Source organism: Protopterus annectens, chromosome 3.part0 (assembly GCF_019279795.1).
Source record: "Protopterus annectens isolate FY-2018-M chromosome 3.part0, PAN1.0, whole genome shotgun sequence".
NCBI classification, from domain to species: domain Eukaryota; kingdom Metazoa; phylum Chordata; order Ceratodontiformes; family Protopteridae; genus Protopterus; species Protopterus annectens.
In genome coordinates this window covers 463,620,545-463,645,796 of record NC_056731.1, presented here as the reverse complement: position 1 = coordinate 463,645,796, position 25,252 = coordinate 463,620,545, and the positions used below count along the sequence as shown (strand labels likewise).

Here is a 25,252-nt window from a genome sequence, read left to right as displayed (position 1 = left end):
ACTGGCTCCTCCCCCGATCAGAAGCGACAACAACCGACGCCAGACCTAGACTTTGGAATTCGGCCGACCAAGGACCCGCCTGACGGCAGGATAACCCATGTGTTATGACTGGAGCTGTATGCACGATGAACATCATCAATATTTAAAACTATTAACTACACAGGACTCCAGAGTTATCCGAAAACAAACTTCTATGAAAGAACTATCAAAAACCTATTACTTTTGAATGATGCCAACAGGAAATCTAGAGAAATATCTAGAAGACAAATTTGAACATTATGACAACTATGAAAAAGCTATTCAAATCCTAAACATAAACAGTCTAAACCTAAAAATTAAAACTACACTATACTACAAATACTACAGACAGGGAGGAGTCACAAGAAAGAAAAAATATTCAAAAGTATTTCACTTATCTTGAAGAACTGCAAGAACTCTTGGAAACATGTCTGGATTTATCAGGCAAATGAGATCTAATGTAGCTGGCTGATAGATTTCTGCCAGCCACCTTCTCTCCAGCTCCTTCTGCTCCTATTCCCTGCCCCCCTGCTCTTCTTTCCCTTCCTGTTACTTTCCACCCTTCCCCCCGTTTCTGCCTTCCTTCCTGCCCCTAGTTTATTTAGTGATGCCACTAGCAGTGGCGCTATCTTTAAACATTCTCTTACTGTATCCCACGCTGATCGGTCTTGCCGTAGGCTGCTGGCTTTCGCTGTTAAGTGGTGCTCACAGTTCAGGCTTGCTGCCTTAGACAGAAAAATTGAATACCAGTCCGATGTGAACCTGTTATTTGCTGTTGTGATTATTTACTTAATTTACTATCTTCTACTGTTCCTCCTAACTCCCGCGGCTTTTTACATTTTTGGCTGTACTCCTATGTAATGCTGTGTGATTGGGCTATAGAGTGTTGTTCATGACTGTTGCTCAGGGACCACAAACATTGTCCGTCAATTAGTAGCTTATTCCCTGTTATCTGCAGCTGCTTTCATCATTTGTACTGATTTTACTCTGTTGGCCCTGTAATCGCTTCCTACACACCCATAGCACGGTCTGGAAGCGCCGCTGTGCGAGTGGGCTTCAGAGCAATGTTTTTATTATCTACTTTTGGACCTAGCACCAAGATTTAGCCCCTAATTACAGCTCGCCTATGTAGATTTATGATATAAACTAGCGCGGTCTAATTGTGCCACTGTTGCTGACTGCTTCGCCCCTTATACTGTCTGCAGTCCCTCAACGGCTCCCCACCTCTCCTCTGGGGTACCCAAAAGCCTTTCTGCCATTGGGTATGTTCTAATGTGAAGTATCACTTAACATCTATAATAAAGCCCCATTTCCTGCATCCACTACAATGGAACCAAGGGAAACAAAATAGTACTACCGTTAGTCTTCATTGCATTTGGGCTCCCGAGTTACTACTGTTAGTCAACCTCGCTTCATGATAGGGTTGCAAAACACGTTTCTGAGCCAGATACGTTACACAGACTTAGCGAAGCGTTCCCCGACTGATACGGAGTCATAGCTGCGACTTAAGCATTGACTACTACCTGGTATCACAAGCTACTTGCCCATAAATTAAACGCTATCTCTCTGCATAACTACAGCTGGCGTTTGATCCCCTGTTTAACTATAATTAGGGCTGAACTACACTTTAGTAACTAGCTGTTCAAACATTGTAGTCTACGAACTATTGTATTTACTGGCATTGCCACCTGGAAATGTCATGACGCATTCTACTCAGTTATTTAAAAAACTGAGTTAACAGTAAATAGCTACCTGATTTTTGCCTTAAACAACTGCTTAACAAGTGCTACAACAAGGTTAGTTTTAATCTCTAACTGCATTGCTATCTACTGTATCATTTAACTGATGTAAACATTAACAGCTACTTGATTACTTGCCTTAAAGTAACAACTGCTTTGTTCTGCTATTTCTCCGCTCTCGCTTTATGCTCTCTCTACACTCCTCCTTCCCTCCTTTACTCTAGCCTTGTTCTCTTTTTCCTCTAGCTTACTGTGTTTCTCTCTTTCTGTAGCCTTCTGTGCCTATTTGTTTTCCCTCTTCCATGCCTTACTAATGGTTGTATTATTCTGCTCTTCACCCTAAAACTGTACGTGCGACATTCCACCCCTTCACTAGATCCATTGAAACCTTCCTCTAAAAGAGATTCTGCAGTGAGACTCTGCTAGAACCCCTCGAAGGCTTCAAACAGATAGCCCCTCCCAAAATATTTAAAGTATATGTACTTTCATCTGTTACCTTAATTACTACCTGTGCTCACTACCATAGTGCCTGAACTTTTCCTGCCCTAGCCAAGCGGCCTACTGAGCTCTTTGTTCGGCTTGCCCCTTAACTCTCTTACCCTCTAAGCTATATGACACATACTTTTTGTACCACTAGGCGGCACTGTTCATCCATTTTTTCTATAAGTCTACTCTCTTTCCTATTCTACTCTCTCCTGAGCTACCCCTACTCTCTCCATTTACTTACCCCTCTGGCCTGCTCTACCCCGTGCTTTGCTCTACTGCCTTTCTCCCCTCACACGTTCCGGCCCAAACCTACCTCTGATGGTTCAGTATTTCACACAGAGTCTTTCATTTCTCCCATAGCTGGTTGATTGGTTTCTGCCAGCCACCTTCTCTCCATCTCTTCCCACTCCTTTCGCCCTACAGGCTCACTCCGCTCCCCTACCCCCAATTCCCACCCACCCCCAGTGCCATTACCTTTATTCTTCTCTTGCCCCTCCCTCTTACCCATACTACCCAATACCTATCCACCTCATCCATCCTCCCACCAGCTGCCTCCACACCAATACTCTTCCACTTATACATCACCCATCACCCATTCTCTCCTCCACTCTCACTCAACTCCTAGGAAACCTCCATCTCCTTATAAAACCCCCTCTCTTCCACAGCCTTCTCTCCCCTACAAATCTTTACTTACCTCTCTCTCCTCCTTGACATGGTATCCATAAATCACCACACCCTCCAAGTCCATTGCCTCCTTTATCTTTTCCCAATTCCCTTATGCTATGCTAGCTCATATTCCTCCTCCACTTGCCCAATATTACCTACAAAAGTAACCTCCACACTAATCCCGCCTCATCCTCACTATTACCCTAATTTCCACGCTATCTCCTCCTTTCTCATTCACAGCACAACCCAATGAACCTATTCCACTGTAAAATCTTCGTCCTACCCTGCAAAGCTAAGATATTGTCACCTAATCTAATTTCAAATCTTCCTAAACACATACCAAGCAAACCAAAAAGGCTAAAGGATATTGCCTATAACATAATCCTTGCCGGAGATATCCATGCCAACCCTGGTCCTACATACTGTAATAACACCACCAACTCCTCAACTTCTTCCTCCCATATTAATAACCCAAAGATCTTCACCATCAATGCACAGAGTCTTAATAACAAAGCCCACCAATTCCACACTTGGCTAAACCACAACCAACTTTGCATCCTAGTTATATCCGAAACATGGCTTAAACCCTTCATTTCCGACTCAGAGATCCTGCCCAGGATTTAATATTCTCAGAAATAACCGACTAGGTAAAAAAGGTGTTGGCACTGCCTTAGTCTACTCTAACCTCCTCTCCTTAATTCCCCTCCAAATTCCAATCCCACAAATCCAAAACAATGAACTAACTGCTGGACTACTAAAGCTACACAAGCACAAAAATATATGCTTCATTGCCCTTTATATCTCACCTGGTAACAAATAGCTCAACTCTCAAGGAAATTCTCCTATGGGCGTCCACCAAAATTAACTATGAAACTTATATCTTAGGAGAAAAACATTGACTGGAATAAAATCATCAGCCCCTCACCATCCGTATCCATCAATTTCTTCAACTTTACCCAAATAATCTATTCTCACTCTTGACCAAATAAAACAAATCCCTCTCGAACCATTTTAGATTGGATCCTAGTCTCAAATCCTAACAAAATAACTAACTCTGGCACAATTCCTGATACCATTAGTGACCATCTCCCAGCCTTCATCCTTTGCTCCATTAACTCTTCCCATACCAGCATCAATACATTTACACTTGTAACCTCACTAACTTTAACCCTACCACTTTCTCAAACATATTCAGACAAATGAACTGGCAATCTCTAAAGACCCTTCCCCTTGACAAAGCCTTTGACTACTTCACCTCTATCTTCCTTGACACTCTAAACTCCCTAGCCCCTCTAACATATAAAAGAATAAAAACTAACACAGCTCCATGGCTATCTAAACAAACAAAACAGATCATGCACCAAAGGGACAAACTTTAGAAGCTCTACCAAAAAAAAAAATAAACTGCCCAATACCCTGATTCAATATAAACAGCTCTGTAACCTTGCAAAACAGCTAATAACCAAGGACAAGGACAAAAAATCATACTATATCACACTCTAGTCCAATAACAATAAAAACCCAAAGCAATTCTGGAACTCAATAAAATCTCTCCTCCACCCAGGCTCAAAGAATAATCCCTGTCCTGATTCAAGTAAATCCAATCTGGAACTAGGCTCTGAATTCAATTCATTTTTCATAGAAACCATCTCTGCCCTTACCAAATCCTTTCCGAACAATAACCCAACTGCCCATCACACTCCACCCTCAAACCCACCTAACAACCTTCCTCTACTGTTTGAGATAAAAACCCATCTCTACCTACTTCATAAAAAAACTCCTATCCAAACTCAAACCATGCACTAATGCTCCTGACAATATTCCCTCCTCCTACCTAAATTATGCTGCTGATGGTAATGCTCTCCCAATTAGCATCATTATAAATAGATCCATAAATGAATCCTATGTCCACAAACTTTGGCGCACAGCTTATATCATCCCTCTACATAAAGGAGGCAAAAATACCAGTGCCTCTAATTTAAATACCAGTGTCTCTAATTTCCGCCCTATTGCCCTGCTCTCTCCAAAATCCTTGAAAAGTGCATCCACCACCAACTTATGCCATTCCTGACCCAAAACAGTCTCCTCACACCCACCCAGCATGGTTTCCGTCCAGCCCACAGCACCATTACTGCTCTTCTCTCCTTCCTTGAAACTGTCAATCAAGCCCGAGATTCAGGACGCCTAGTTTCTACTGTACTACTAGATCTGTCTATGGCATTTGACACTATTTCCCACAAGCACTGACTCTGCCATCTCTCAAACCTTCACCGCTCACCAAAAACATTATCCTGGTTCTCCAGCTATCTATCTCACAGATCTCAGGCAGTCAAATGGAAGAACTCCATCTTTTACTTTTTACCTACCCCCAACTGGTGTACCACAGGGATCCATCCTTGGGCCCATGCTTTTCAACATTTTCATCAATAACTTTCACACTTGCTGTTCCTGACACAAAAATTATTCACTATGTAGACGATTCTACCTTAATCTGCTCTGCTACTAACCTCTCTGAACTGCTGACAAAAACCCAAACTGCATTCGCCACAACAGAAAACTGGATGTGCCAAAACCACCTCTCACTCAATGCAAATAAATCTAAAATCCTACTATCCCCCCCCCCCCCCTCTAAGACCTTTCCCTGGAACAAAAATGAATTCTAAGTCCTTAGCCAAACTAACTCACCCATAGAAGTGGTGCCTTCTGCAAAACTCCTAGGCATAACTGTGGAAGAAAACCTCAAGTTCGACACACATATACAACAAATTAAAAAAAAAAAAAAAAAAAAAAAAAAGCTAGGTATGTTGTATAGGAACAATCACTTTCTCTCTCACTCCACTAGACATACTCTGGCCACTACATATCTTCTCTCTTCCTTATTATACGGTGCTCCTCTCCTAACCAACCTGTCCACCTCTACTACCTCCAAACTAGAAAACTGCTACAACAAAATCTCTAAATTTGCCACCAATTCTAAAAATTCCATCCATCACTGCCTCACCCTTAAATCATTAAATTGGCTCGAACTTTCAAACTACCTTGACTACCTGCAACTATCCACAGCACACAGACTTGTATTTCATCCTATGAACTGCCCTGTTCTAGCTAATATCCTTCCCCCTTACATTCCTAATAGAACACTCAGATCAGAGTACCAGAATCTAATTGCTATCCACAAATCTAAGCATCCTGCTGGCCAGCTGCTCCTCTTATATGCTCTAGGCAAAAAATGGAATTCTCTCCCTTCCTCTCTAAGAACCACATCTAACTCTGACAACTTCAAAACCCAGCTTTTCAAACACTTGTCCACTAAATGGAATTGCACCTGCCTCCACCCTACTTGATTTCCTTTCTAAGTCTATACCCTAGGGTCCCTTCTTCTCATACAACCCCCCCCCCTACAATCTCCCATAGTCATATACCCATGACACTATACAAACTCCCTATAACTCCTTTAACTTCACTCCCTCTAACCTAACAATTACTAGAGCTATGCTCACACAACTCAACTCTGTAAATAATGCAAATAGTTTTCTACTTCAAAAATGTGCATGTTAAGCAAGCATATCCAGAATTCCTCACTTGATGTATGTAACTGACTTCCACACTCAACACCTCAGTGCCATTGCTCATAGGAAACTGCATAACCCTTAACCTCTCTCTCTATGAATTCTACTAACTATGCTTGTGAATATTCTTATTTTTTAACTCTCTTTACAATTTTATCTTGTATACTCCTGTATTTTATTTTAACTGAATTTGTACAATGCTTTCTTGGAGCTTTTATCCCCGGGTCTCCACTGAAAACGGGTCATGATGGCCCAGTGGACTTCCCCTTTAACCTAACTGGAAATAAATAAAAATAAATAAATAAATGTAGAACTAGCAGATAATGGGTAGGGAAGGAGTGTGAGCCTCGGACCCAAGACTTGAAAGAAGGTGATGAGGCTGGTAGGTTCAAGACCCAGCAATCAAAAAGTTGAATTGGATGAAAACTGACAACACTGGGCAGTTAAATACAAAGCTCCAGGACTACGGAACAGTGCCTGAAATAACATGCAAAATGAATATCTCTTGCCTTTTCATACAACACATTAAATTAATGATCAAGACTGAGCAGAACATGATTACAATTCAATTGTGATGAGCATTTACTTTGCTAGACATTCTATATATTCTGCTGAAATAGTTTATGCGAGCATGTGCAAGTATATACACACACACAGGAACACATGCACGGAAAAAAAATAAGACCATCACCTTCAAGACTTTTTGAAATGTACACAAAAATAGAGAGCTTTACCTTCAAAACAATTTTATTATCAGATGTTGGTGTACGCCCTACCCAAAGTGCAAATTTGCAAGGGTCTCCTTCCACATGTTCTGTGACACCCAGGTCTAAGGTCTAGTAAAAGAAAAACAAAATAAAGTAATCAAATGCAACATTATGGAACAGTTTTACATTCTACAGATTTTCAGACACATTGTTTTAGGCTTAAGCATTTGCCACTGATATGCACTATAACACATGTGATGACACAGTGACTGTCAAACCTCAACTGATCAAAAGATTACATATCAGATATCAAATCTGCTGCATACAAACATACACAATTAATGCATAACTTACTATATGTAAATATACCTGCTAAGTACAGTATAAAATCCACAAAATGTACTGCTTGAGCATGATCATGATTAGAAAGTGCCCGTCTTGGATCCAAATACTATTGTTTCCTGTTGCTTCAAATCATGAAATATAAAGTCTAGGGACAGTATTCATTTTTTAAATTAACTTGTGCAGCCCCACTTGGTCAAAAGTTTACAACTTGCCAAAGGGGACTGCTGCAAAGGAGCATTCTTCTTATTTCAGCAATGTTATCATGGAGTTAAGTAAGGGTACAGAAGGGATAGCCTCATGCATAGGTGGTATGAGTCAAAGCTCCCCACCTCTACACAAGAAAAAAAAAAAAAAGTTAAGTACTCACCATTACGTTCCATCTGTATTGTTGATTTTTTCATTTGTCCTCACAAATAGGTCCGAATCCGATACATCGGATCCAAATTGGCCATTAGCAAGCTTGTGGCAATCAAAAAGCTCTTGGATATTCCCCTTACTCACGATGCATCTCTCCTCATTACCTCAGATCTTGTTTGCTATAATTACATATACAGAGAAAGGAGAAAGTGAAGTATTACACACTAGAAGATCTTAAAGACCACTTCTGGAGTATAAGGAAGATCAATCTAATAAAACCAAAAAGAAAAAAGAAATAAAAAACGTGAAAAAAAACAGCACAGTGGCAGGAAAGAGAACCAGCTTTATTCGTGACTAAGCGCTTTCACTTTCAAATCCTAGGCATCATCAGAGTCACTAAACATACACATCACTTCCTTTTTATAGTAAAATACACATGACATCATCAAAGTCACTCAACATATACATCAACTTCCTATTTACATTAAAATACACATGACGTCAGACATATAAAAACTCAATCGTTGCAATTCTGGTTTAAAATCCTGTGCAGTATAATTGTATTAAATATAAAACCTGTATTAAACATGTTAAAAGTACTAAAATGATTTGTAAACCACCCTTTTGACATAATTAAAGAACACACACTGGCTGAATTAAATATTAAAAGACTTCAATTTGAGAAGAGGTACAATAGAAATATTGTCATTAATACCTGGAGAATTCTTAACATTTAGTGTCAATTGCCATTTTGTTTCTCTTAGTTCTAAAATCACCTTAGTATTGCCACCTCTTCCCCTTTTCTTCACTATGTCAATAATGAAAAAAAGAAACACCTTAAAATTCGGACATATGACAGAATGTCTATAAAGGGCACTACTTGTCTTCTTACTTTTAATGTCCCTCATGCTCGGCAATTCTATCTTTCAATCTCTGTATGGTTTTACCAACATAGAATGCCGAACATGTGGAACATGTTGCTAGGTATACAACACTTGTAGTATTACATGTTCCCCCCCTACCAGGACATGACAAAGTGCAGGGATAGCCGTCCACAACTACATAAGGGCCATCGTTAATATACTTGCAATAATTGCAAGAACCGCACTTGTACATCCTAGAGACATGCCCTCTTGTCCTGATCCATCTCTCGCAATTCAAGATCATCCTTGAAATTAATTCCTCTACTGTATACCACCTTTGGTGCTACACCTAACTCAAAGGATTTTAAACCAGAATTGCAACGACTGAGTTTTTATATGTCTGATGTCATGTGTACTTTAATGTAAATAGGAAGTGATGTAAATGTTGAGTGACTTTGATGATGTCGTGTATTTTACTATAAAAAGGAAGTGATGTGTATGTTTAGTGACTCTGATGATGCCTAGGATTTGAAGGTGAAAGCTCTTAGTCACGAATAAAGCTGGTTCTCTTTCCTGCCACTGTGCTGTTTTTTATTTTTGGTTTTATTAGTGATTTTTGCCCCTGGTGAGGTGGAATTTGTGTGTAAGATCAATCTAATCCTTTAGAATCTCTCCCATTCAACCAGGGAACCCGTGGAATGGGGATGGAGGGAGGGGATGTGAGGAGAGATGAAAAAATCAACAATACAAAAGGAACGTTATGAGTACATAACTTCTTTATCAGATAATGTCAATTTTTCATCTCATCCTCACATATGGGACAGAGTCCCCCAACAAACTTTACCCAAGGTGGATTTGTGGGAGAATATTCTTCAGAACCACCACACCAAAGAAGGCCCTTCCCCTGAAGACCAAATCCAACTTGTAAGGAGTACAAAAGGTATGATGGTTTGCCCACATGGCTGCTGTGCAAATATCATCCAAGGAGGCATTTAGTTGTGGCCATAGCCCAGAATGAGCCTGAATTCACTTGTCAAGCTTCATACATTTTTAAGTGTAAATAAAGGAAATACAACTAGAAAGCATTTTGATAAGTTGACTTTGGAAACTGGTAGGCCTGAAAACACAATAAACAATTGGTTAATTTTACAAAACTCCTTAGTTCTAAGTAAACAGAAAAGAAACAGTCTATGAACATCCAACAAATGTAGCACATATTCGCTCTTATTAGTAAAACTAGGGAAGAAAACAGGCAAATGTATAGCCTGATTAACATTTGCTTGAGAAACAACTTTGGGCAAGAAAGAGGGGGTGGTACGCAAAGAGACACTGTCTTTATGAAAAACCAAACAAGGAGGCTGGGAAGATAGAGTCTGAATCTCCTATATCCGTCTTGCATATGTGATAGCCTCCAGAGTTTTCCAAGAATGGAACTTAATATCACAAGATGCCGCAGGTTCGAAGGGTGGTTAAACAATCAGACATCGAACTATATTTACATCCCATGGAGGAAAGGGATCCTTGTAGGGGGGGGGGGACAACATGGTCAATTTTAAGAAGGCTTTGCAAAGTTTGTGAGAAATTAAAGATAAGTTATCTATCTCAATGTGAAAATTTCAAATGGCTTCTAAATGAACTTTAACAGTAGATGCCGCAGCTCCGTTTTTGAAAAGGTGAGCCAAACATTCCAGAATGAAGTGAATGGGAGCTGTGATGGGATCCATATTATGTTCTTGTGCCCAGATCACAAACCTCTTCCATTTGCTACTATATAGTTTTTGAGTGAATAACTTATGGGAGGAAATTAGAATACTACAGACCAGGGAGGACAGCATAGGTTGTCTATCAATCAATGGAACTGGAAGAACCAAGCGGTCAGCTTGAGGTTGTGAAGGTTGGGATGAAGCAATCCTACCTCATGTGATAGTAGGTCCAAAAGGGTTCCAGAAACCAGGGCTTCATTAGTAGATGAGGCCAGAGGAAGGGAAACCAGATTTGTCGATGCCAATAATGGGCAATGAGGATTACTGTACTCTTCAACCTGCTGGCTTTCTGAAGGAATCTGGGAAACAACAGAATGGGGGGAAAGGCATACAACAGGCCAGGAGGCCAATCGTATATTACACTGTCCCTTGGGGACTGCCTCGGTGGGGGAATTACGGCAAAAAAGCTGCTGCATTGTTGTTTACAGGAAAGGCAAGGAGATCGCTGCAAGCCTGGCCCCCAAGTGAGGAAAATATTTTCCGTTACATTCTGGTTGAGGGACCACTCGTGAGGCATGAGGATGGTTCTGCTCATCTACTCTGCCATGATGCTGGACTTTCCCAGAATGTGCGTTGTTTTGCTATCAGAAAAAGTGGTTGGATGAGACTGCCCACTGCCACACCCTGAGTGCTTCTCGACCTTCAGGGTAGGATCTGGTCCCTCATTGCTTATGTACCATACTACCAACATATTGTCTGACTGAATCACTACCGGTCCCAGAGGAAGAACAGTCTGAAATGCCTACAATGCTAGAAACACCACCCTCTTCTCAAAGATGTTTATGTGGAGCTTGGTCTCATCTGTGGACAAGGTAACTTGGACAGTCTTCCCCAGATAATGCCCCCCACCCATATGGGGAGGTATGCATGGTTACAGTAACCTGTGGTTGAGGGAGAACAAACTGACAACCCTAAGAGACCTGTTCCGAGCAAATCCACCATGAGACATCCTTTTTGCATGTGTTTGTTATGAGAATCTCATGAGACATTGGGTTGACGAATTGTTGACCACTGAGTAGTCAGGAGCCAGTGCACAATTCACATATGACACCTGACGAGAGGGACCAACACATTTGCTGCAGACATAGACCCAAAGGCTTCTAGAACATGACATGCTGCCACCTTTTTGTTTCTGATTAACCTTGAAGTCTGTCTTCTTATTAAGACTCTGGAAGGAGGAAGTCTGGCAATTACCTGCTTTGCATCTAGCACTGCTCCTATGAACTCTAAGCTTGAGGGGGTTCCAGATGAGATTTTTGCTAACTTATGTCTATGCTTAGTTCTGAACAAAGCTGAAGAACAGTGTCTCTTGTGTGAACAAGTAGTTGTCTGTTCTGGGTGGGCAAGAGTCAGTCGACTAAATAAGGAAACACGCGGAATCCTTGCCACGTCAGGTGCTGATGAAACCAAAAGGCAGCGTTCTGAACTGGTAATGACTGGCTCCCGGCCGGACGTGTAGGTATCTTCTGGAGCGTCTGTTCATTTTTATGGTAGTACGCATCCTGAAGATCTATACAGCTCATCCAATCATCCTGTTCCAGAAATGGAACTATGGACTGCACTGTGACCACTCAGAACCTGCAACGTCACAACTGACTTGTTTAATCTGCTGAGATCCTGGACTGTTCTCTAGTCCCCCGAACTCTGTGGAACCAAAAGGAATCTTGAGTATGTTCCGACCCCTCTCTGGTCTCGGGGGACCTCTTGGATGACCCTTTTTTCTAGCAGTTTCTGAATTTGAGTGACTACTTGAGCCCTTTGACAGGGTGGAATGTCTAGAATATTTTTGATTGGAGGGGGCTGTTGGGAAAATGGAATTTGGTAACCCATGGATATTATCCTCTGCACCCACATATCTGAAGTTATCGTTTGCGAAGCTCTCCACAGCAGAGATAGTTGACCCCCCCCGACTGCCTCCAGAGGTGGACAATCAGGCCTCCTTTCAGAAGCACTGGAAAGGCTTCCCCAAGAAAGATTGCTGTGAACCTTGGGTTTGTGGACTTCCTCTGCCTCGAAGGTGACGTCTTCTATCATCGTTTCCCCCTGTGACTCAGGGGGAAAACTCACCACGTGTGTCTTGGTAGGACTCGTGAGACTTTCTGAACCACATTTTGCCACACTCTCTCTGACCCTTGTGATAAGGCCTCAGAGGAGCCGAAAAACACATGCCCACGGCAGATAGCGTTGTACCTTCTTTCTCATATCTGGATAATGTATCTTTGACTTTTTGACAAAAAAGTGATTTGCCATCAAACGGGGCGTTGATGAATGAAGACTTGAAAGGTTCCACAATATCTAAAAAGTGCATTTAGGTGCACCTCCTCATGGAGATGACGGAACCCGCCTCTCTGCTCGTTCCTTCGGCTGTATGTGCTATGAGCCTCATGGACAAGCTGGCTAACTAAAGTAGGGTGGCTAACTGGGAAGCTACTTTCTCCCTCAGCTACTGCTCCTTCAACGGTATCTGAAAGCTCCTTGATCAGATCCCTTTGCAATCTGGTAAAATGAGAAATGTTATTCAGTGACCGTAATGCAAAGCTCACTGATGAGAAGACATGCTCCCCACATCTATCCACTGTCCTGGAATCCTTATTAGGAGGATGGATAGCTGAACTCTCTTCTGTGAGTTCCTTCTTGGTTGCTGCCACCACGACCATGGCATCCTACTGCAACCCTTTTGCCCAGAAAGCCTTATCTAAGGGAGCAGTAATCATTTTATTTGGTGTCCAGTGAACAGGCTCGATAGAATCTGGGGTATCCCACCCCCGACATGAGATCAAATCTATGAGCTCATCGGTGGGCGGAGTCACCTAGGAGGTGATGGGCGAGAACAAAAGGCAGCCAGGTAAAGAGACTCCTTAGGTGAAAGACTGCTGGACTGTCAGCCATCCTTCTGCTTCAGAATCTTCAGAATTTCCCCAAAGGAAACATCCTCAAGGGGTGACCATGGGGATCCTTCACCCTCATCGAGGTCAGTGTCTTTAGTGGATAACTCCTCCATGGAGGAGTCCACATGCTTCTTCTTGCATAATCTCTTCCTAGGGACCTCCTCAGTAGTGTAATCTGGGGGGGTATCAGAAGAGTCGGGGGTACCCAGATGGGTGTCTTGGAGCCTGTGGTCCCACAGTCCTTGTGGGACCTGGTGACAAGAAGAGGCAAGCAAGGTATCTTGGGATAGTGAATCCAAGGGGGCAGGTGATTTCTTAGTTGCAGTGGCAGCTACAGCCCCCTTCAAGGCCCCACAAGCTGACTGCTCCTGAATGGACGAGAACTCTGGCTCTGATAAACCAGGTTTCCGGGACGGGGTCCCCCTCCAGTCAAGGCGACAGCTCGCCTGAGGATGAAGCCAGAGCAGAGCCCACCTTCGCGGAAGCTCCAAGGTGCACCGACTGCTCTGAAGACCTGGGAGTCTATCCCACACGACATTCGCTATGGCTCCCAGAACTCTCCTTCTCTGAGAAAGCCTATGAGCTCCAAGCAAAAGTCTGATCCAAAGAAAGGGACATCTTCATAGCATAAGTAAAAGGCACTGGGCAAACTGGATTCGGTAGCCCCAAAGCTTGCCCTGAAGTCAGAGGAGGAGAAAGAGGGGGGAGTGGCTGGTTTGGACTGGCCTGAAACCGTAAGGGAGACTTGCTGATACCCTGCACCCACAAAATCTTCTGCACCATCCATTCCACATCATCTTTAGTTAGGCTCCTGGTTGAATGGGAGGACAAGTCAGAAAGAGATCTAGGCCTCGACAGAAAAGGAAACTGTACTGTTGATGGAACCGGGTCATAGGATGGAGAGTACAGAGTCCTTGGCAATATCAAAATAGGCTTAAAAGGACTGGATGTCGGATCAGACATCAACAGATCTGATCCATCCTTACCAGAGAAGATCAGAGCTGAAGAAGTCTGATCCAAAAGAGTAGAGATCGCAGCCGAGGTGTCTGATCGGATCACAGACTCATCAGAATTTAAAGATTTTAAAGTCCTTGGTTTCAGCTCAGAGACAATGTCTGCACCAAAGAGAGTAATTACCATTTCTTGCTTTTCAGTGGCTACTTAAACGACAAACAGGGATAATCACACAGAACAGTATTCTTAGTACATGAAGTTTAACTCCTGCTATGAGCTATCAATTACAGGATCAAACAGCTCAAATTAGCCACTTTGACAGATATGAAAAAAGTGTTTGGGGAGGGTAGATGAATTTAAGAGCCATAACTCATGCATAATAAAAGAATGAAAACTGCCACTTTAGAAAGATAAAGTAGTAACAGGCAGTGAGAATTCTGCTCTGTGTGATTATCCCTGTTTGTCTTTTAAGTAGCCACTGAAAAGCAAGAAATGGTCATTAAACCTGATTAAAAGAAAGCAGGGTACATGTGGAAACACATACAAAGTCAATACATTGACAGGAGTTTAGGGACTATGATGTAATATTTAAAAGCCAAACACAGCAATGTGGGATACCCTAGAGGTAGACTAAAAAGTCAAGGTGCCAGAACCCATGTGAGCAGATTCTGGAATTACATTTAAAAATATAAAAAAGTATATGGAGTCCAAAAGTGGTGCTACAATGTAGGAAACATCAAGATGATGAAATAAAACATGTTTTTTTTCATCTGTGGGTACAGTTCTTTAAAGAAGCAGCAAAAGTTGGGTTGGAATGTAGGCAGGTCAATTCCTGCCCTGAAGTCATTCATGGGGCAATGTATTGAGGAGACATATTGGGGATCAGTATCAGTTCCTTAGGCCCTGGAACTAGCAGAGAAGGGGATGCCTGAAGTATAGGTGGGAACTAATCTTTTGAAGCTGCTAGAAAATATACTTATTTACTTCATAATGACCTATTTACTTCATAATGACCTGCTTTCTTCATCCTCACTTTCTATGTAATGATGCTCAAGTTTACCTGATCATACTGTACATGTTGTACAAGTTCTACTGCAAATAGTTAAGGGGTTTGGTATGTAATACTGCTAAAAGTTACCCAAATATTCTATATGTTGCATATGTGCAACAGTTGTAATTTCTTGTGGAGCTTTTCTCCTTAAGCCTCCTCTTAAAACAGGCTTGTTTGTCCAATCTGTCTTTCCCAGTAAAGAAGTGGAAAAGATAAATTAATCTGGGAGTCAACAGTGCCCTGACATCAGCCTTTCGTTCTGATAAGTCATCTTAGTCCTTTCTCTCCTTTAGTATGTATTTTCCCCCTTTTTTTGGGGGGGGGGGTTGTCTACCTTGGATTTGGATGGCAGAAGCCCTTTAATAAGGTTGTTGGGCCGATATGACAAGGCTCTCTGGCCAAAATATTTACATAAGGCACAGACTACAGTGAGTGGGTTCTCTCCTAAACAATAAACACATTTCACTGTCATCTAGTGGAGAGATCTTCTGCCCATATTTTTTGTACCTCTCAAAGCTTTAAGAAGTGGCACTCATTAAATCTTTGAGCTTTTTCCTTGTCCTCCATAACGCTCAGCAATTAGGTAAATTAGACAGCACAGGTATACAAAACACCCACACAAAGGAAAGTCAATCCAGAGCACCTGACACAGAGAAATCTAAGCCCACACAGGCCAGAAAATGTCCAAAAGAGCTTACCCAGTAAACAAAATCAAGAACTCACAAAATATAAGGTAAAAAGCAAAAGGAGCACTTAGCTGTCACATCTACAAGATTGGCATGAAGTGGCAAACAAGATCTGGGGAAAGCTAGCTGGTGAGCAACTGCTGCACTGCAGGAGAGAAAAGTTAAAGAAGCTTGAAGATAGAGCTTTAGCTTGCCAGCTTGGATCCAACAAGTCGCCTGAAGACCCATCAGTGATATTGAACAGACGGAATGAACAGGGTACTATTCATAGCTGTAATTTACCCAAGCTTTACAAAGTAACAAGATGAAAAAAGTTGCTAAGAGACACACAGCAAGTTAAAGCCAGTAAAATACTGTAATACAGACTACTGGGCACACCTAAAGGTGTACTATCACATCATATGCAAAATTAAAATAATTGACTGTTTTGATAGAGTAGATCCTTACATTGAAGTTATTAGTTTAAGTTATACACACTAGTTCCCTTTTTATGGTAAGCAAAAAGTTTAAAAAGTCAGGGGAAAATGAAAATCCATGCAAAAATAGCACTTTTTTCTTGAATTTGCAAAGCAATTAGCTGGAGCTTTTCCACAAGTACCTGCTTTTGCTTCAGCACAAATAACCTGCAGGTGCAGTCAGTTAACCATAAGACACAATATCAGTGTGATTTGAGTGAATTCTATGAAGTACAAATACAACTAACTTTCAAAGAGTACTGGCAAATGGTTCAGTGAAACATAGGTAGGATACATAAAGTTTTGGAGGTAAGAATTAAGATGTGAGGATACCTCTCTGACAAACAGTGCTTAAGCAGAAGAACCAAACAGGGATGTCCTCTTTCCTCTGTTTTTTTTTTTTGGGAATTTAATGGACTGACGGATTTTAAAAATTCCCTATACACTGTTCTAACAGAAATACTGGTAGGGATTGTAGTAACAAAGAAAATTATGTTTTGAGTTGGGATGTAGGCTCTGAATTGCCTAGCTATAAGCAAAGCCTTATGAAATGTAATGCTACCCCATGTCAAAAAATAAAATAAAAGCTGGAAATAAAAATCTAACCCCAACTATAAGGTGAATTTAGAATACTGTAAAGGAAATAAAAGAATGAAAAATGAGAAACGAGATCTTGAAAATAAAAAGAGCAAGCTTCATATAAATAAGTGGACTGACATTTAAGGCAAAATTTAAGCAACTGAAGCACTGGAAAAGGAGAGAAAGAATGAGACTATTAAGAAAAAAACACACACACTGCATTAATAATAATAATAATGGAAACACTGACTTGTTTTCTTTTAATGAATACACAAACCCAAGCTGTGACTTAAAATGAGATTTAAAAAAGATAATATTTGAAAGAAGTTAATAAGACTATAAAAGGAAGCTCACGCTATAATTTCAGAAGCTGTTGTGGAAAGCAACAGTCACTTCTCTTTTCATTTACTTATTTATTTTGGTATTATTCCCAGCATGGTACTAGCTCTGTCACCAGTTCCAAAGACATTAAAGTACATAACATCCTAATTGAAAACAGCAAGCAAAAGCTGCCTTTTAGTAACCTATAACAAACAGAATATGACAGTTCTTGAAGTCTTTGTGAATAGTTAAAGTTTTCTAGCACTATGATTTTTCTTGTGAGGAATCATAATTTTTCAAGTTCTCTGATGTGGGTCCAAAGACTACAAAATGCAGTAAATAAAGTGCTGGCAACTCGGCATATGAAGTGATACAATGGTATCTCTGGAGTGACTAGAAGCACTGTTTACAATTAGATGAGCTGCAATATGTGCATTTCTGACTCTGGCAGATACAATGACATAAGAAACACATAGACAACTAGTTCCAGAGCTGAAAAGTTTTCTATTATTCACAACAGTGATGGGATTTTTTCTGCCATTTGTCAGGAAAGTGTGGAATTTATCAGTAACATTTCACATGGGTTGTGCCAAAAGGAAGCACAATTAATTTGCAAAGTTGTCAACTTGTACCCTCAGAGCACAAATACTGAACTGTGATCATATTCATTTCATTTTATCTTTATTTATAGATTTATTTTTTTTTAATATTGCTTATCTTCTGGAATGCTCTGACAGCAGTATGTATAATTGTCATACATTTTTGGAGTTTTCTGGAAAGTTATAATATTAGTAGCATTAGTTTACAGGAATTTAATCTCAGACTCACTACTCAATAAGCATTGCCTCCCATTTCAACTTTTATTAACCACTCTTTAATGGAGAAGGCAGTGCGCCCAAGGCATTAGATGATTCAGTTGATTTCTAAGCAAATTATTACATATCATCTTTAAATTTTCAACAGCGATATGAGCTGCACAAGGTATAAACTGTCTACCACTGTCCTTACACCTCTGAAGATGGCGTTTTATTTATTTTTTTGATCTTTTTCTCCCTGCACCTGGCAACATTAAGCCCTACCATAACTAAATGGACCCATATTTGCCATGATGGGCAACTGCTGATAATGGTAGATCATCCAGTCATTCATGAAACACTTTTGGGTACACATTTTCCCTCACATACACCACAAAGACAAAAACATATGCTGCTTGGTAAGAAGCACACATTCCAATTACTACTTTACAAAATACATCTTATCTTTGAGAGATTCTTGCATTGCAGCAAGTCAGACTGCTTACTTCCCCAAATAATATACAAGCCAGAATTAGCCAGTCACTCCCTCGCTTGGATCCTCCAGCAAAAGAATTGCCAATCAAATCAAGTTATGTGGGTCACAGGGTTTTAGCACTCTACGCAAGGAGCCAGACTGAACCATAGTGTTACTTTAAATGAAATGCAAAAATGTCAGACCTTATGCAAGTACAAACTAAGGAAATCATACCAAGCATTAATGAGCAAATCACAGGGTATCCTTAACCTGTCTTTTATATTATCTTGTCACCTCCAGAATTCTTCCGGACTACATGGAATTAAAAGACACTGTCCAGAAAATGGGCACTGCTTTTTCTGGACAGTGTATTGTCCAGAAAAAAATAAAATCAACTGTAGTGCACATTTTCTTTTAATTAAAAAAAAAAAAAAAAAAAAAAAAAACTATATTTTAAGGGTATTCTTTAAGAATGCCCTTTGCATTCAGTCACACAGATATAGAAGACTTCAGCAGACTAAAAAATGTAACAAACTTCCGGAACTTAAACAGAAAAGCCCAGGAAAGGGTAACCAAAGGGTGTTTTAATTAATTTAAAGGTACAGTAACATCAAACCAAACATACCTTAGGAAAAAAAATCACAAACTTGCAAACTTACCTAAAATATTTACCAACATTACATAACTTGTTGAAAAAACATAGTATGCACCATAAAAAAGAAAGAATATATACACCATCAGAGGTAAAACACAGCTGCAACTCGATGAGGACAAACACTCGGCCAGTCAAAGAAATAAAAATCAAAAGAATAAATAATAATTTCTTTGACTGGCCGAGTGTTTGTCCTCATAGAGTTGCAGCTGTGTTTTACCTCTGATGGTGTATATATTCTTTCTTTTTATGTACATTTATTCATTTTACACCACAGTGGTTTTACCCAGTGAATGCTAGCAATTTTCGTTTTTATTTCATAGTATGCACCATAACAAACACTGTCCTAACATACTGGAAACAATGGATTAACTCACCATTTGGTAAATGCTGGAATTTGTATGGGCACTACTGTGACAACCTAGTTATCTTTTGGAATGATAGTGAGAATAAGCAACACATATTTTTCACCTTGATTTGACCATTCCAACCATTGGTTTACCTCTGGTTTATTCAGAAAACCCACCTACTTAGAAACTCCCTTTATTTTAACAGCTGGCACCCTTTACATCAGAAAAAAGGCATTAGTTAAGGGCTAGCTGATTCTCCTTGCTAGGATGGTTTCTGTGACTTACTCCTTCATAAAAGAATGGGAAACATTAATGCAAATGTTAACTAACTGTGGTAACCCAGCCCAATTTTTAAAAGGGATATTCTAGGAAGTGAAACTAAAAAGGATGGCTGGATCTTTATGTTCCGCTACTAAGTGTTGGTAATGATATAATGAAAATCAAACCTTCGGCGAGCACTAAATTTAAACATGGGTGCACACTCGCATACAATCATGAAGCTATTGATGTCCACCTGATACTAGATAACTACTTTCAATACGTGGTTTAAACGCAGAAAAGCTAGGGACTAAACCTCTAGTTACTTTCAGAGGGGACTGGAACTTGAGCCATCTAGAAAGGCAAACCCCATTTAGTAAAAACAAGTAAAGTTCCCAGCGTAAGTCTAAGTGTGGATGTTGTTCCTACTGTTCACACATCAAGGAAGGAGAAAAAATAAAGGTAATACGTTATGGAAAATTTTCTGCCTCATGAAATTTAATTGTGAAATAGAAAGGGCATTTTATATAGCACTGTGTTCCCAATGTTCCTGTTTCTGCATTAGTAAAAATGAAAGGATTTAAAAGGTAGAATTTATGAACACCTAAGGGATATTAAAAAAAACAACAGAATAAATAGCCTTTTTAAACACATCCAGGAACCTAGCCCACTTTGACCAGGATACATTTATAAATATCTTTAACTGCCAAAACTGGAACCCACTAAAAATATTCCCCTTAGATGAAGCCATTGACTATTTCAACAAACTCTTTTTAAATACTCTCAATAGCCTAGCTCCTATGCATAATAAGCAAACCAAAACTAACCATGCCCCTCTGGTTAACAAAACTAACCAACCTATGTTTCTTAGAAACAAAGCATGGAAAATATGGGTGAGAGACAGAACACAACAAAATGAACTCCACTAAAAACAACTCCGTAGTAAATCAAAAAAAGCTTGTAATAAAAGATAAAAGATTTCTCTGCTAGACTATCTACCTCGTATAACAATCCCAAACAATTTTAGAAGTCTGCCTCCCCTCTATTTAACCCAAGCACCATCCAAAACCCATCCCCTGCACCAGAAAAAAGCCGACAAGAAATCTCCCAAGCTTTTAACACCCACTTCATCTCTACCATCCAAATGCTACTCAAAGACTGCCCATCCAGCTCAAACATACACTTCCCACCTCCAACAGAACACACCCCCTCCCCTGCAGATTACACTACTACACGACCAGGCAAACTCCTTCACTGTTCAACCTGTACCCACCTCTCTGATTTTGAAATTCCTAAAGCAACTCAAACCTTGCTCTCTCTGTCTGCAGATAATCTTCCCACAGAATATCTTCAAATACCAGCTAGCTCAATAGCATATCCAGTTACCATTCTCATAAATAGCTCTCTCTCTCTGAATCTTACTTTCCCTCTCCTATGGAAAAAATCCATCATTATCCCACTACACAAAGGGGGAAACTTTCCATGAACTTTCTAACTACCGCCCTATATCTATACTCTCCCCTCTATCTAAAATCTTGGAAAAATGTGTTCACTCACAACTACTTAAATACTTCTCAAATAATGCTCTTCTATCCCCTACCCAACATAGTTTCCGGCTTGGGCAGAGAACCATTACTGCCCTATTATCGTTCACCGACTCTGTCAACAAAGCCCTGGACACAGGCCATCCTCCCTCAGTAATCTTACTAGACCTATCTAAGGCTTTTGACACAGTGTCACATGCTAAGCTAGTAAACCAACTATCAACACTAGATTGCTCCCCAAAATCCCTCAGCTGGTTTACCTCTTACCTACAGAACAGGGAACAATCAGTAAAATGGTTAAATGTACAATCTCATTACCAACCTAACAATACAGGACTACCAATTTTAGGTCCACTACTGTCAAATATCTTCATCAATGACCTGCACAAAGCCCCCCTAATCCAGAATATCATCCAATATGCTGATGATTCAACAATGAAATCCACCTCTAAAAATTTCTCAGACCTCCTCACAGTTACACAACAGGCCTTTACTTCTATCGAATCATGGCTTATTGATGCCCAAATTATGCTAACCCCCCAAAAAACTAAACTCTTACTTTTTTCAACAAAACCACCCAACACTGACTTCAAAATCCTGGCTAAAGACGGCACAGAAATTGAACTAGTGAAAACAGCCACATTACTAGGTATAACAATAGACGATAAACTCACATACGAATCACACATCCTAACTGCAATGAAGAAAACCCATTTCAAACTAGGTAAACTATACCACCACCAACTACCTGGATAAATATACCAAAATAAAACTAGCCAATACACTACTCATCCCGTCTCTTCTATATGGTAGTGCCATTTTTTTCTAATTTGCACACAACACTTTAATAAATTACAATCCTGTTACAACAAAGTAGCCAAATTCGCCTCCGGGAAACCACACCATTCTCATCACTGCCATGCCATCACAGAGCTAAGATGGCTAGATTTTTCCCACCATCTACAATACAACCAACTAACCTTAGCCCACAAACTAATTTCTAAACCAAATGACTGCCCTGCCCTTAACTCAATCCTACAAACCTACCCCCACACACACACACACACACTAGAACACTAAGATCCTCCTGTAAACTGATGCTTACTGTAACTAAGCCCAACAAAAGAGCAGGACAATGTCTGTTCTTCCATACCATAGCTAAGCTATGGAATAACCTTCCATCTGAAATAACCTAAATTGACCACCCAAAAACTTTTAAAGTACCCTAAAAACACATTATCTAGACAATCCATCCTGCACCTGCCTCAAAAGCAAACCACCTGAAACAGTATACTTCCCCAAATACTAACATGACAAAACCTTTGCAAAACCCAGTCTTCACATTTACTAGTGTATTCTTAGTACACAGGACAGTGGAATCTCACCAAAGAAGGTAATGATGTAACATTACTACCAATTGTAAGATTCTTGTTTTTTCTCCGTCATACTTCGTGCGTGTGTGTATATATTCTATGCTTTTTTTTCTCCCTGTTATATCAGTAATATTGTTAAATTGTATTTTAAATATTGTCCGTCTTTGTATTTTGCTTGTAGAGCTTTTCTCCCCGGGCCTCCACTGAAAATGGGTCTCTGACCCAGTGGACTTTCCTGGTCAACAAAAGTTAATAAAAAAATAAATATAAATCCAAAAGTACAATGACATCTTTAAATGTTTTGTAATTAATGTCCTTGATTGAGACCCCAGGGTGAATCTTGGAAAATTAAGTTGGAATGCAGACAGTCCAAGTGGCAGATTAGAAACAATGCCACCAGACACTATGGTCTAAATGATGGTACATCCCTTAAAACTTTTTACTAAAGATATATATTTTTAAAATAAATTTTAAATCTGTACTGAATGTAATGTGCTATTATTCAACAAGAGGCAAGGCTATGCTTTTCTTTACTGTTTCCCTGTTGTGTGACAGGTTTATGAAAAAGCACTTTAATGTAAATGCTTGGGTGCAAACTTTTTTTTTAATGTTATTTAGGTAATTGTAATAAATATTTTAGATAAGTTTGCAAGTGTATACAATTTTTAATGTTTACCAAGAGATGTTTGGTTTGATGCAACTGTACCTATAAATATAATCTCTCTAGTTACCTTTTCCTGGGCTTTTGTGTTTAAATTCAGGAAGTTTCTCACATTCTTTACTCTGATGAAGTCCTTTTGACTTTGGGACAAAAGCACTAAGGTTTTACTGGCTTTTACAAGAAATTAAATATTTTAACTTTTGGTCTTACATTCTTTGGCAACTTTGCTAGTGTGGATTATTGCGAGCGCTCGAACTGTTCCTACTTTGGATTCTGAGTATGCAGTGCGAGTATGTCAATACACACGTGTGTGTGTGTATTATGTATCTATATATATATATATATATATATATATATATATATATATATATACATACACACACACACACACAAATGCTTTTAAATTTACTTCACTGCATATGACTATAGTCTCTGCACTTACATACAGCTTGCTCTTGTAAATGTATTTGCTTCTCCCATTTGAGTCTTTAACTTCTTTGCTGAAGACAAGAGACATTTCGAATAGAAAGAGGTGTCTTTCTCGTCCCTTTCGGATCAGAGACTTTGGATCCCACACCTGAAAGGAGTCCTGCAAGATAAGTTCTCCCTGAGATTCAATGTTTTCATCAAAACCTAAGTACATAAGAGAAAAAGAAGTTAGTTTAAAATGCCAATGAAGTACTGTCAAAAAGAACAATCACTGCAGGAACAGCACCATTAGTTTATTTTATACTATGATTACCCACAAGCAATAATCAAATCCATTACTGCAAGTATTATGATGAACAGTACACATTATAACTAAAAAGTTATGAATCAGTTCAATACAAGACAGACGATGCAGAATTCAGCTTTTCAGCTGTGCATGTGCCACATGAGCACATATGCACATAGCCATTTATTTCTTTGGTGAGTTTTTAAAACTGTCTCTAAGAACCATTCTTTATCTGTGACTTTTGGACACAAATATAACAAACAGAAATTTAAGCAACTAAAGTAACAAACACTTCTGGATGAAGGATCTCAAGGCCAGTCCAGTTTGAAAATCCACCTCCATCCAGCAACTAAAGCTCTCAAATATACCAGTCTGCCACTCCTCAATTGGTATCCAGCCTCAACACCGAAGCAGAAAGAATACCCTAAAAAAAGGGAATAGCACAGATTTCTGGCTTCATTTTTTTCCCATATGAAAACAAAGGAAAGGGAAATACAATGGTTCAGGACACTCACAGTTGTCAAAGGAAGCCTGGAATTCTACGATCAGGCACAAGCAGGAGAGTTACTGCTCTGGTGACTGAGATATAAACAATATGAAATTAGTGCTATGTAACCTTCAAAGCTTCCACAGGCCTTGCATAATCTGCACATTCTTGTTATCAGAACAGTGAGCTGCTTACTTGTATAAGAGGAAGCAAAAGTGCTGGACTCATTACAAGTCACTAGCATGCTAGGTTATATGCCTGTATTCTGCACTGCTGAATTTACTGTGACAACCTGTAACATGCATTGCAAATATGACTTTTTGTTTAATGTTTCCTTATTTGTTATCTTGTTGATTTCATTGTTCTATCTTGGAGCTTTTCTCCCCGGGCCTCTACTGAAAACAGACATGTATCCAGTTAGACTAGCCCGGTCAACAAATGTAAAATAAAATAAAATACATAAAATAAATAAGTCAAAGAACGCATCTCCCAAATC

The 25,252-nt window shown here is 39.9% G+C and overlaps 1 protein-coding gene across 1 annotated transcript in view; it reads right to left on the bottom strand.

The window, feature by feature from the left end:
• TRIO (trio Rho guanine nucleotide exchange factor) overlaps positions 1-25,252 on the bottom strand; it is a 5,137,669-nt gene that overhangs the window by 2,458,420 nt on the left and 2,653,997 nt on the right. The window contains exons 30-31 of the mRNA XM_044065600.1: positions 23,997-24,187; positions 7,213-7,314 (exon numbers count right to left, since the gene is read on the bottom strand). Of these exons, the coding sequence (XP_043921535.1) occupies positions 7,213-7,314; positions 23,997-24,187 (293 nt within the window). The remainder of the gene's footprint in view (positions 1-7,212; positions 7,315-23,996; positions 24,188-25,252) is intronic.